Source organism: Sarcophilus harrisii, chromosome 6, assembly GCF_902635505.1.
Source record: "Sarcophilus harrisii chromosome 6, mSarHar1.11, whole genome shotgun sequence".
Lineage (NCBI taxonomy): Eukaryota > Metazoa > Chordata > Mammalia > Dasyuromorphia > Dasyuridae > Sarcophilus > Sarcophilus harrisii.
Window position 1 is genome coordinate 204,288,795 of NC_045431.1, and position 14,049 is coordinate 204,302,843.

At 37.9% G+C, this 14,049-nt stretch overlaps 1 protein-coding gene across 1 annotated transcript; it reads right to left on the reverse strand.

Annotated features, from left to right (window-relative positions):
- Positions 1 to 760: 760 nt before the first annotated feature.
- Positions 761 to 13,340, reverse strand: LOC116419839. The gene is made up of 3 exons (XM_031942077.1): positions 13,006 to 13,340; positions 12,577 to 12,708; positions 761 to 3,610 (listed from the first exon to the last, which is right to left on the reverse strand). The coding sequence occupies exons 2-3, from the start codon at positions 12,667 to 12,669 to the stop codon at positions 1,979 to 1,981; spliced, it is 1,725 nt and encodes a 574-aa protein (XP_031797937.1). The 5' UTR covers positions 12,670 to 12,708; positions 13,006 to 13,340; the 3' UTR covers positions 761 to 1,978.
- Positions 13,341 to 14,049: the final 709 nt, after the last annotated feature.

Genomic DNA, 14,049 nt, shown 5'->3' on the forward strand with positions numbered 1-14,049 from the left:
CAGATTCTGAGTTCATTGTCTTCGCTCTCCCTTCTATGAAGGAAGAGCTGAGAAAAAAAAAAAAAAAAAAAAAAAAAGACACCAGGACAGAGAAATTCCACAGGCACAAAAATGAATAGAATTGCATAACAAAGATAAGAGAGGGAACATTTTTCTTCATTTCCTCCATAGATTCTCAGGTCTGAGAGTAGCTAGATAGAACAGTAGAAAAAGCATCAGTCCTGGAGTCTCAGGACCTGAATTCAAATCCAGCCTCAATCATTTACTAGCCTAATAATTGGACAAGTTCCTTAGTCCTCATTGATTTAAAAAAAAATCAAGTCTAGTATAGTAAGTTTCAGAGAAGTATTTGAGAATGATTAAAGTTTTGCTAGCTACGAAGAAGTCATCACTACCAAACACTGTCTAGCAAGCTCCTGCTTACATTGTAAAGTGAGGGAAGGCAAGATATTTTCTACAGGAAAGGAAAACCCAATTGTAGCTTTAGTTGATGTAGTTACCATTTGATCTGAATGCCAAGCATGTATATCAAGACTGTTATGGTGTGATGGATTAAATGATAGACTTAATAAGTTTTCTCTACTGTTGCTTATGTGATATAATCACAAAAACACACAGACTATACACTGTTATGTAAAACATTCATTATATATGGTAAAAAGATTACAAATTGTAATGTTCTTTCCCCTACTGTTTTTTATATTCCCATAGAAAAAAAGGGCACATGATAAGTATATAACAAAAAAAAAGGAAAGCAGATGCATAAAGGACTTTTATTTCAACATCAAATCAAAGAACAAGAAAAAAAAAGTTTATAACTGTTTCACAAGTTTTTTCTCTAAACACAATGTCAGTTCAAGCAATCACCAATTCTTTGAAGCCAGCTTTTTAGCACTTGGTGAAATGCAATGAAGAAATCACTAGCTATACTAAACATACACACATACACATATCTGACGGGTCATACATACTAAAAAAAATTAGGGTATTGAAATTAGTCTTTTTCATCTTATAAGAACAACAATTGATAAAAACTCAAATTACTTCTATTGGTCATGGCTGAAAATTCTGGGGGAAAAGGCAATATTTGAAAGCAACAAAATTATTTTAAACTGTCAACCTCCATTATAAAGAAAATATGCAGTCATGTATTTTAGACACCCAAACAGCATTCCATTATAGAAAATATACAGTCATGTCACCTCCTCTCTTTCCTTACTTATCCCTATAATTACTATTATATCTAATAGTTAGAAAATATGATATGAAAGCTGTAGACATCCTAAATGCCTGGAGAGTATCATTTAAATATCTTAAAATTGTGAACAATAAAGAAAATTGAGTGGGTTGACTACTAGTTTTATGTAAATGACCATTCTTCCAGAAATGACACTCCTCTCCCTTACATAAATGCCCAGATGAAAATTCAGGGAAAGGTTTTTTTCCCTCCCACTACTCATGATCCTGAAAATTAATGTCTGCAGTTCAGTGCACTGAGACTAAGCTTACAAAGGTCTGGCTTAATTAGATATGGCAAACCTACATACAGGTTGTCTACCTGTCGCCAAAAGATCTCAAGTCTTTGTAATGTTTTTTTTTTAGCTTTTTTTTTAAGGCTTTGTGAAGCCTACACAGTAGGTGACAATTTTTTTCACTTTTCATCTAAGCTTTTTAGTGTTTTGTAGACATAGCCACAGTGAGCATTAAAAGGATTAATATGAAGATAGTGCCCTCTAATTCAAAAGTAGAGCAGGCCTTGACTCTATGTGTTAAATATCTACATTGGTTGAAATTTCCATTTTAGCATCACAAAGAAGTTAAGCTACCAACTCCCCAGTCTATTTTCATAAACCTATGCAGAATATGCATTTACAATTAAATGAGAAAAATTCCATCTTTCTTGAATGCAAAATATTATACTGGAACATGCAAATTATATAACTGTGTTTTAGACTGTGTGTCTGCTATCTCTGTTCAACTAGATAGAATCTTCTGTTTCATTCTTTAATTTTGCTAAAGGCTCTGTAGGAATTCTGGTGTCTGGTTCTTCTTTTGTTTTAAAGAAAAAAGATGAATTAAGCTTTGTCTGAATACATTTTATCTCATCTGGTTTGCTCAGCTGATTGCAAGCATACTTCTCTTGGCTGTCATCACTGAGAACAGCAGTTGCTAGCCCTGAACCAATTATCTGATCTTCCACAGAACACACAGTCTCAGAAACATTTGGGGGAATTACGTGAACTCCATCACCACCAGCCAACGTAGTATGGGAAACATACTCAGCACTGTTAGCCCATGACCTGCTTCTTCCAGGCAAAGTCAAGTCCAGGGGCTTTTCACACAAATCTACTTCTCTTCTGAAGAGTAAAGAGGTAGCTAATATTGAGGAACCAAAGAAATCCTCTGTCTGGATGGCTTTCTCTTTTGTACCTGAATATTTTCTGATTTTCTCAAAGCGTTTTAAATTACCTTGAGAAAGGCTGCTATTCTCTGCAACTGTTTCTCCATTCAAAACAATTTCTCCATTTGAAGACAGCTGCAGCAAATTATTTGGAGAATGACTGGGTTTATCATTCAGTTCCCTATTCCCATTCTTGGCCCGTTTAGGAGCAGGTGAGGATAAAGAACTGCTGAGACTATCAGAAACATGCTTTGATAACAAAGACCTTTGTGTTAAAAAAATATCTTGGCTATGATCAAAACTGCTGCACATATCTTCTGTACTTGACTTAGCTACTGGAGAATCCCCCTTCTCTGTCAGGCTTCCTATAGAGAATTCCTCTTCTGAATTATTAGTTTTAAATTCCAAGTTAATAGGACTAGATGACAAAAGAGGTTGTAGACCATTTGGGCATCTCTTTGTTTCAGGGGTTTTAACTCCTATTGCCTGCCCAACGGAAATTGCCTTATGTGATTTTCTTCGCTTCTTGAAACCCATCAGGATGCCATCTTCAAAATAGCATAATGCAGAATTAAAACCCTTACGTTTGCACAAGGCTTTACCATCATCATTGTCTCTAGAAATGCTGGCTACCTGTTCATCGTCGCTGTCATATAAGTAGGGACTTTGTGATGGGAGAGCATGTAAGCACTGACAGAGTAGTCTAGCCTTGTTTTTATTCCTTTTTGGTAGTTTGGGGCTTTTACAAGCTCTTTTGAAATTTCCATCTGGTAGTTGGTCTTGACTATTGCTTTTTTGAGGTGTTTTTTTCCCCTTTACTTTCTTTTCCATAATAGACAAAGACAGAGATGAAAGAGAAAAAGATTGGTTCTGACAACCGTCATTTTGGGTTGGTTTGATATACTCCAGATCACTTTTTATATCATTGCCAAGATTTCTGTCTTTAGAATTTTTATTCTTCTCAAAAGCTGAAGCACTGGAAATCTTTGAAGCATTTTTCGACAGACTATAGCTCTCTAAATCTATCAGGTCTTCTCTGTCTTTACACGGTTGTATATTCTGACTGTTCATTGGAGCCTTCCATTCCTTGTGTTTTCTAGGTTTTTCTTTTACATGGTAATAAACTTTACTGAAGTTTTCCTTGTTATCATCAGAGTTTTCAAAGTGGCCAAGAAGTTTTGCTTCTTCATCTGATTCTGATGGAATACACTTGAAATAATAGTTTTAAAAAAGAGAAAGAGGTTAGATTTACTTCACTTATTGGATAAGTATGCATTAAGTGTCTTAACATATGCATAATCTAGGTGCTAGGTGTTATGGGCACTGCCCTCAAGGAGCTCAATCTCTTATTGGGAAGACCAGAGTCAATCAATCAATGAGCAAACATTTACCTAATATATGTCAGTCCCTGTGCTAAACTAGATAAAGCATTTAATGAAACCGTTAAAGAATGGTTTCAAGATATAAACAAGGTAATGGTACAAATGCACAAAATCAAAAACCTATGTTAATAGTAACAGTGCTCTTCAAAAATCAAATGTATATTACTGGTACATTAGGAGGAACATGATAAAGAGAATGAATTCTATTATGGCCATAGAATTTGTGTTTTGGCACATATGGCAACAACATAAAATGATTGCTTCTTCCCCATATAGTTGAGTAATAGTATAAGCTAGGCAAAAGTTACCTCCCCAATTTCCTTTCCTCTCCTCCATCCCCTAACACTCCCTAAACTGGGGCATGCTTGGAAAGAATTATGCAAACAAATTAGGATAAAGAAATCACAATGAGGCAGAAATAACAGATCCAAGGAAAAAGTAACAATAGTCACGTAACTGAGAGAGGCTATCATGAATTTTCCTTCATTAAAGCAATATTCCAAAAAGAATAATAAGCAATGAATGTGAGCAGATGCTGATGAGACAACCTAATTACTTACAACAGTTCAGGCAGGCAATCATTGCTAAGGAATAATTATGGGTATAATTTAATAAAAAAATAAAAATAAAAAACAATCCCTAGAAAATAAGACCTATCTGTAGTCAGTCTCTTAGAGTTAATCTGCATCCTTTAGAATGATTTATTCAAGTCCAGGTACCAAGAGCAATGTCTCATTTCTTTTTCCAGGGGTTCTACTTCTCCTTTCTATTAGTGGATACTGAAAAATAAGTAGAAAGTTCAGTCCAATTGGAGAGATTAGAAGGGGAAGTAGTGGCCTCAGAGTAGACTAGTTTCTATTTTATCTAAGAGTGGATTTTGGAGGCAGAGTGCCTAATTCTATTCCATCATTATCATTTTTGATTAAGTAAATGACCTTATACATAATCAACACATAAAGAGAATGTTGTGAGTCCCATTTTTAAACACACAACTGAAAAAAATTACAATACAGAAATTAATTAGATTTTTTAGTCAATTGAATAGATAAAAGTTTCAAAGGTAGATGAAACTTCATTTCTAAAAGAAGTAATAGTGTTTGGCTAAAAATAATACAAATAGTTACCAAGAGTATAGTACCAATAGATACCAATAGTTAAAAGTAATTGATTTTATAATTTTATTATACATGTTGAAATTAGTATACTATCAAGAAAAATGATTCTCTTCTACTATATCAGCAGTTGGTTCAGCAAATTTGTTTTCTGAATAATCCCTCACCGTATTGGAAGTAGGACCAATCTTTCACATTCATATAGTGATCTATGATTTTTGAGGTGCTTTCACACACAAAGTTGACAAAGGCAGTAATTGAGAAAATATGTTAAATAGCAAGCTAGATGTAGTTAGAATGTAAATTCTGTGCAATTTGACTGGCAAATCCAGCAGTCCTTGAAAAATGGCACTTTGGCAGGTCACATTATGTAAGGCAAAACAGGGTAATGGAAAAACACCAGACAGTGAGACTGGTTAAAGATCCACTCGTCAAAATGTTTCAATTAAAACTGAACACAACTGATCAAATAATAACTAAAAGACAAAATAAGCATTTCAATCATTTGAAGTAAACTTCTATCACCTAAATAGATAATAATATTAAAATCGTGTTTAGTGCCTGCCCAAATGCCTAATAACAATAATACCAATAATAATAATAACTAGCATTTACATAGCACTTAAAAGCTTACAGAAACCTTTACAAATATGATTTCATCTTCATAACAATCCTGTAAGCTCATATATATACATATATGAATATGTGTGTATAAAATATTTATAATTTTTATATAATATCTATTATTACCCCTATTCTTATCATTGTGCTTCTACAAAAGGAAAAAGTTAAATGTTGAATAGCTCCAATATTCCTGATACCAGGAACAGACCTATACACTATACCATCTAGCTATATTTATATATCTTAGGAAATTAAATTTTAGATAAGGTTACTGAGTCCAATCCCTTTTTTAGGATACCATGGACCAGAATGTTGGAGTGATTTACCCAAGATCACAAAGTTAGTAAATTACAGAGTGGGAATTAGAATCCATGTTCTCTGACTTCAAAATTAGTCCTCTTTCCATAGACTCAAGTGATAAATCTAAACTATTTGAAACCTCATTTTAAATTTGCCACTTTGTTTTCTCAAGGTTGCAAACATGTATTTATCACAGTCTCTGTTCCATTACTGTTATTTTGTATGTGCTGTTTCACATTGTTATCAGTCACTTACTTAAACAGGAGAACCTGAAGTTCCTCAAGAATGCAGCAATATTTTTCTCCTAAATACATAAAATCATAAACAAGTAACCCGACTACAGAAGCTCCAAATGATAATGGCTGAGGGTAGCTTTGATTCAAGTCAATTCAAAAAACATCCCCAGAGTTGACTGTTTTGATAATCATAATATATGTATATATGTGTGTGCACATACATATATATGTATTAAATACATAAAATCATAAACAAATAACCCAATTATAGAGGCACCAAATGATGATGGCTGAATGTAGCTTTGATTCAAATCAATTCAACAAACAACCCCAGAGTTGATGTTTTGATAATATGTGTATAATATATATGTTTTGATAATATTATACATATGTTTTTACAATGTATGTATGTGTGTATACATACATATATGTATGTGCACGCACATATATTCATATATAGTATCTATTCATGTGTATATATGTATTGTGTATATATATACATATTTGTATATATAAAATTTAATGGTCTAATGGCATGCAATAATTAGCATTGTTATATGACAAATGATAAGAAATACACAAAAATTATTGTGGTTATTATTACTTAAATGCAAACAAATCAAAGTTTTACAATTTTTCCCTATTTTTATTATGCTAATGCTCATAAACAAATAACACAATTGCAAAAACACCAAATGATGGTGACAGAGTATAGCTTTTGATTCAATTCAACAAAAGTAACCAGAGTTGAGAGTTTTAATAATCATAATATATATGTATTTGTATGCATGTATAGTGCACATACCTATATTTATGCATGATATATATCCATGTATATAGGTATGTGTATACATAGATAGATAGATAGATAGAACAAATTTAATCTGGTGTGTTTAATGCCATGCAATAATTAGCATTGTTACATGAAATACAACAAAAATTATTGTGATTATTATTACTTAATTATAAGCAAACCAAAGGTTTACAATTTTTCCTATTCTTACTATGCTAATGCTACAAGGTTGACAGTTTCCTTTGATGTCAGTCATAGATGCTAAGGAGTTGCCTGAGGGTTCAGAGAGTCACATGGCTAGTAAATGGCAGAGGCAATTATACAACAAAGCCTTCTTAAATCTAAGTCCAGCCCTCTATCCCCTCCTACACACACACACACACACACACACACACACACACACACCTCTCCTATTTGAGTATATTTCCTTAAACTCAGGCCCAGAGGTCTAAGGCTGATATTAATTGCACTCATCTTCTCTTTCCTTCCACTGGCACACTTCAAGGTCTCCTTAAGCAATGCTCCCAGCTGCTTCGTTGGCCCTGCTATCCCCTAGTCCTTGGACCTTGGAAGCTAGAGACAGACAAAACTCAGGCCTATCAAGGCTCTAGACATGGAACCCTTTGTATGAAAAGAATCCTGTAGAGCTCTTCCAGTAAAACTTGTCAAAATGCATTTCTAAATATCTATTAGGGATGGTTCCAAATAACATTTTCAGATTAAGTGTACTCTAAATCTAACAATCTTCCAAATTGGTGGTGTCAGATGAGTTCCCTATGGGCCCCATACTGACTTAGAAAACCACAAGTTAATGTTATCTATATCGTATTCTTATTTATTTTGTTAAATAGTTCCCCATTACATTTTGAAGTTTTATAGACAGAGTACTGTGAGCTTGACATTTTTGCTCTAAACAAGTTAACTGATCAACAAGCTTTTAGTCTGCAGTTATCACGGGCTAAGGCCCTGTTAGATGCTAGGGATACAAAAACTGAAAATGAAACAATCGCAGCCTTCAAAAAACTCACCCGCAGTATCAGCAATATTGTGTGATGATAAACTATGAATGACTCAGCTCTTCTCAGCAACACAAGGATCCAAAACAAGCACAAAATACTCAAGAAAGAAAATGCTATCCACATCCAGATAAAGAACTCATGGACTCTAAATGCAGATATAAGCACATTTTTTTTTTCACTTACTTTATTCTTTCTTGTGTTTTTTTCCTTTTGATCTGTTTCTTCTTTCACAATTGTGACTAATACAGAAATATGTTTTACATGATAGCATGTGTATAACCTATGTCAAATTGCCTGCCATTTTTAGAAGAGGGGAAGGGAGGGAAGAAGAAAGAAGAACTTGGAATTCAAAATTTTATAAAAATGAAATGCTATATATTGGATTACTTGCTATCTAGGGGAGGGAGTGGGTGAAAGGAGAAAAATTGCAACACAAGGTTTTGCAAGGGTTAATGTTATAAAAAAATCCATGTATATGATTTGAAAATAAAAATGTTTAATAAAAAATTTAAAAGATAAAATAAATGAAATGCTAAAAATTGACTTGACATTTAATTTAAATATTTTTCCAATTAATCTTTAAAATTCCACTATCTATAGGGAAAGTAACATGTTCAACTTCCTCATTTTAAATTTTGGCAAACCAAGGCTCAGTATAGTAAAGTGATTTGCCCCTAAGTTGGGTGACTAGTGGCTGAGCTAGAATTAGGACCCAGACCTCCTGGCACCAGATCCAGATCCTTTCCATTATAACAAGTTTTCTCAAATTCTTTCTTGTAACTCTTGGATGTGTTTCTGTTAGGAAAAAAAAAGATGTAGTGTAATGGAACAAGTTAGATACAAAATAGGAGCTAGCAGGAAAAGAAAGCTTCATGTCTAAAGGGACAAGAGCTAAGTGTAAAATTCCTACACTCAGTGAGGATAGATAGAAACAGTATTGAATGGGATTATTTACTTTGGAAGATTCTTTACAAAATCTTTTGCTTTCTTCTTCAGTTATTTTAAGCCAGAATTTTGGAGAGGTTTTTCTGTTAACCCCATTTTTGCTTTAAAATTTTGAAACTTGAATTTTTTCAAAATGCTATTTATTTTGTAAACAATTTTGTGATTGTGCCCCCAAAAAATCATTTTTTTAAATTTTGCTATAAAGACTGTAAAGATCATTTGTCAACACCTCTGACATTTTATAAATTAATAAACTGAGGTAAAAAGGTTAAGGGACTTTGTTCACTGTGACTGCCCCTTAACTTTTAGCTTCCTTTTATGTGCCAATTTACCCTATTATAAAACATACTATAACCTCAAGATAGGAACCGCCTTTTTTTGTTATTTGCATTCCTCATGCTTCGTTCAATTCCTGGCACACAGTAAGTATTTAATAAATGCTTATTGTCTTGATTGAAAAGACACATATTTTAATTTATATTTGAATCTAAGTAGCTAGGAAACTGACTCCACATCTTGTGCTATTTCTACTATCCAACCTATTCCATACTAAACTGTCTACTTTGGAACTAAGAGAGTTGACCCAAATCCCAGAGAAAACCTCATCATTTTGATGGAATCTTTTTGATCTGAATTTTGACCAGCTTCTGCCAGACCTCAGCATTGGCTAAACACATCCATATCCAATGACTAACATAGGCAAAAGTGATAGAGAGACTTCTTGTGGGCAGAAGTCTGCCATTACATCTTTTTTTTTTTCCTAACAGAAACAGATCTAGTGGTTCCAGAGTGGAAAAGAATTGTTTTAGAATCTTTTGGAAAGAGGACTGAACCTGGAGTCAAAAGAGTTGGGTCCTAGCTCAGTCACTTATCACCCTTGCAAATGCCAGGTCAATCAGCAGACTTAAAAGTAAGGGTTTGAACTGGATGATCTCTTTTTTTCAATCGTTCTGTGGGGACACAGATGGCATACACTGTTTGAGCAACCTTAGGCAAAACACAATCCCTCAGGGCCTCAGCTTTCTCCCCTGTACAATAATTAAGTCTGGCCTTTTCCCCCTCTAACATTGTGAGTCTGATCAATTATTCCCACTACCTGGCATGCTTGGGACAGGGAAAAGAAAAGTGTTTTAGTTTTGTGTTGGTCTATGTTTTCTGTAGACAGGCTAGAGATATCTAGCCTTAGTTCAGTTTCCAGAAATAAGAGGCAAGCTCAGATGGAGCAATCCAGTATTCGGGCCTGGCAGGCTTCCAGCTGTATACATCTATTTGAAGAAGCCAAGGGAGTCAGTACATGTAATCCTTCACCCATAACTCAACTCAGGAACAGACCTCCAGCAGCTACAGCTAGGGCAGATCCCTATCCTCCCCAAGAAAACAGAGAAATAACATTTCTTAGTCTTCTCACTTCAAGGTAAAGGAACTAAAGGTAACACCTTCTGGTTTGACCTTATAAGGAGATATGCTGTAGTTTCAGGGAAAGCACTCCATTCCCTCATTTTACCTCACCCTACTCAAGACTTTATAGTGATTACCCTGCATTCCAGAGGGAGTTGAATTGTGTGATTTCAGCCTTTGAGTTTCTATGGATTCCTAAAAGGCACAGAGGCTCAAAGACATCTCCTGCAGACAGTCTTTCCCAAGACTCTCAGATGACTGGCATCATCTCCCTTTCAGTTTAGCTTCTATCTTCTCTCTATCTAGCATATGTCAATATCTATCTTTCTAACCTGTCTGTCCCCCCCCCCTCCCCCCCCTCCCCCCCCCCCCTCTCTCTTTCCTTCTGTTTCTCCTGTCTCTTTGTGTCTCTCTCTTTCTCTCTCCTCACCCCTTTTTCTTTCTCTCTCCCCATTCTGTGGCTGTTTCTGTCTGTCTCTCTCTCTCTTTTTCCCTCTGTTTCTCTCTCCCTGTCTATCTTTGTCTTTGTCTGTCTCTGTCTCTCTATCTCTGTCTCTCTCTCTTTCTATATTTATCCCTCTCTCTGCCTATCTATTCATCTCTCTTTACAACACACATATGTAGATATGTACATACTCAGATATGTGTATGTACCTAGTTATTTACATGCTGTCTCATCCCTCTTTAAGGACAGGTACCATATCCCCACTGTTTATCTCAGTGGTTCTTGTTGTTTTTAGTCATGTCCAACCTCTCTAGGCCTCAGTTTCCACATTTGTAAAAGGAAAGGATTGAAATGTATGATCTCTAAGTTTCCTTCTAGCTATAATGTCTTTGATCCTAGGAGATTTTTGGTGAATTGACCAAGCTTTGACAATGATCCTGTGGAAGAACAAGGTTCAATGCGACTCTGAGAAAGGAAAATTAAAATGGGGTGGGTTCTGAGTCATGCTGAAGCTACCTTCTCATTAGCACCTACTCTGTTTTCCCCAATGTACATCATGTCTAGGAAGTTAAAGAAGGGAGAAAATGCCTGCCTACCATGGGCATTATATATTTATTGAACTGAACATAATCTTAATAGCACAACTAAGAAATTACCAGCAATTTCATCCACAAGATGTAAGATTTTGACCATTAATCTGTTTTTTTATCTGGGTATCCATGCAAAACATCATTATACATCTCCAAATGCCTACTCTAATACATTTAACATTAAATATTTTCTACTAAAGGAAATAAGAACAGTAGATAGTGGGTCTGACTGGAAGTCAGGAAGACTTACATTAAAATCCCATCTTTAATACTTAATGGTATGTGGAGCTGGATTAATCACTAGGACACAATATTCTAATGCCTCAGGCAACTTTGTAACACAAAGTCACTAACTGTATAGCTGGTAGGATCTTCTGTACCCAATTCAGGACTACTACATACCACTGAAAGTAAAAAAAACAAAAAAGGGGGGGAGAGGGATAGGGAACCTCCTACTTATAAGGTCATCAGAGTGGTTTGGAAATGAACTTGGCCATTTTCCTTCTCAACTTGATCATAGAATCATAAAATATTCAAGTTGTTCATAGTATATCACCTGCTTCCCAGACTAAATAAATTTCCCAAATGAGAAAACTGATTCTCAGAAAAGGAAACAGACTTGTGGGATGATAGTTCTGGAGCTAGAAGGGAACTCAGAGACTGGCAAGTCCTATCCTCTCGCTTTATGATAAGGAAATTGAAGTCCAGGGAAGTTATATGTGATTTAGCTAAGATCATACAAGTAGGAACTTAATGTCAAAATAGAATTCCTTTTTTGAAAATTGTTCTCTTTGGGTGCCTTAAATGAAGCCTTGCTGGTTCTTCTGGATCCATGAGCTCTTCTTTGAAACTCATCCAGCCATTTGTCCCCAATTCTCTTCTTCCACTTCCACTTCCATATTCTACTAGTGTAATAAGGATATGTGGTTCCCCTCCCTGCCCCAGCTAAGTAGTGAGTTTGGTGGGGGCAGGAAACATGGTACTCTTCTATTTCTCCAGTATTTCTCACACAGTAAAAGATGGGGGAAGGATCGAGGGAGGAAAGGAGAGAGGAAGGAAGAAAGAAAGAGGGAGGAAGAGAAGGAGGGAGAAAGGAAAGAAGGGAGGAAGAGAGAGAGGGAAAAAGGAAAGGGAGGGAGAGAGGAAAGAAGGAAGGAAGGAAGGAAGGAAGGAAGGAAGGAAGGAAGGAAGGAAGGTTAAATAGCCCCTTCTATGGAGTTGGGCTACCCTGACTGCCAGAGCAGCTTTCTCTCAGATTTACATCACAGAGGATATGGACGCCCCAAAGAAAAGCCCAAATCTTCTCTCCTTCCAGCTGTGGCCCTTCTCACCTGCTCTCCAGCCCCATCATCGTCTGGCCCGGGCGAGGAGAGGCACGGGCAGCAGTTCAGCTTCTTCTTTCCTTTTCTGTTCCTCTGAGCCATGACTCAGGGAAAGGGGAGTGGGTGTCGAGTCGGGTTTCCCTAACAAGAAAACAAGACCCATGTACTACTTCGACAGCTTTGTAGTGGCTTGGCTGGCCGCCCCAAAGGGTGCCCCTCATCCCCCAGCCCAGTTCGGTCCCTGCCTCCTACAGGCCCGGCCCCACAGTGACTCGGGGGTCGGGCAATGTGACTCGGGGACCCCAAGGTCTGGCATGTGAGCTGGGGCTCCCTCTCTCCAGTTGTGTGACCCGAGGCTCCCATCATCGGCCAGTGTACTCCAGGGCTTTTTCCCGCTGCCCCCCACCCCCACCCCAGGCTCCAAGCCCTGCATTTCACCTTTGGGGGCGCTGAGAGAGCGTCCTCGCCCGGGTTAGTATCTGGGTCGCGGAGCCCCCGCAGGAGGCCGGAGGCGAAGAGCCACCCCCGGGCCCAGGCTTCGGGGCGGCCCGAGGCTCCCCTCCCTGCGCTGTGGCGGCTGGGCTCCTTCACCCTCCCAGCACAGACCCGGCGGACAAAGGCCGGGAGAGAGGACTGGACGGGCCGGCGCGCGGTTAGCAAGGTGCCCCACCGAGGCAGCGGGGTGCGCGGGGGCCCCCGGCGACTTTTGAAAGGCGTGAGCCGCGGCTGGAGGGTGCGTGGAGGGTGCCTAGCTCGCCCTGGCCTGCGCGCCCCCGCCGACCCGCGGGCCCGGGCGTTCCAAGGCCGGACCACCAGCAGTGCAGGCGGAGAACCATAGACCTGGAAAACCTAATCCAGCCCAAACCGCTCTAAACCGCCCCTTTGCCGCTTTCTTCTCGAGAGAAGGGGATGGGGATGGGGGTTCGAGCTCCATGGGGCAACGCCGAGAGATTCCCCGAACAGAGTCGGGGAAGTAGCAGCTGCAGCATCAGCAAAACGCATTCCCTTTCCTCTTGGTGTTTGTATCTCCCAATTACAGATGAGACAACTGACCCTCAGAGAAGCTAAGTGGCCTCCCTAGAGTCTCACAACTAGTAAGTCACGGGCCAAGGCAGCTCACACCGGGTACCCACTGGCCAAGATGATTTCCTAGAATCTCAAGGCTGGAAGGGACCTCAGAGAGAGGAAGTAGTCCAACTTGGCCCACGAAGGAATCCCTTCAACAACAGACCCCACAAACGGAACAACCAAGGAAACTGAAACAAACCCAGATCAAGTGGTTTGATAAGGTCATGTGGCTAAAAAGTATTTGAGGCTTCGTTTGAACTCAGAACTTCCTGCCTCCAGACCCAAGGTTCCACCCAGTGGGCCAACAAGAAGAAAAATCTTGTCCATAGAGGATGTAGCTTTGAATGTGTTTTCATGACAGCACTTAGCACATTCTATATCCTTAGAGCAAAGTATAGAAAAGAAAAAAATAAT

Bases quoted from the DNA above. Each gene is read 5' to 3' on its own strand.
- LOC116419839 (XM_031942077.1), bottom strand. From the start codon at position 12,669: ATGGCTCAGAGGAACAGAAAAGGAAAGAAGAAGCTGAACTGCTGCCCG. The intron at 3,611-12,576 runs GTGAGAAGGGCC...TATTATTTCAAG, and splicing joins ATGATGGGGCTGGAGAGCAG to TGTATTCCATCAGAATCAGA.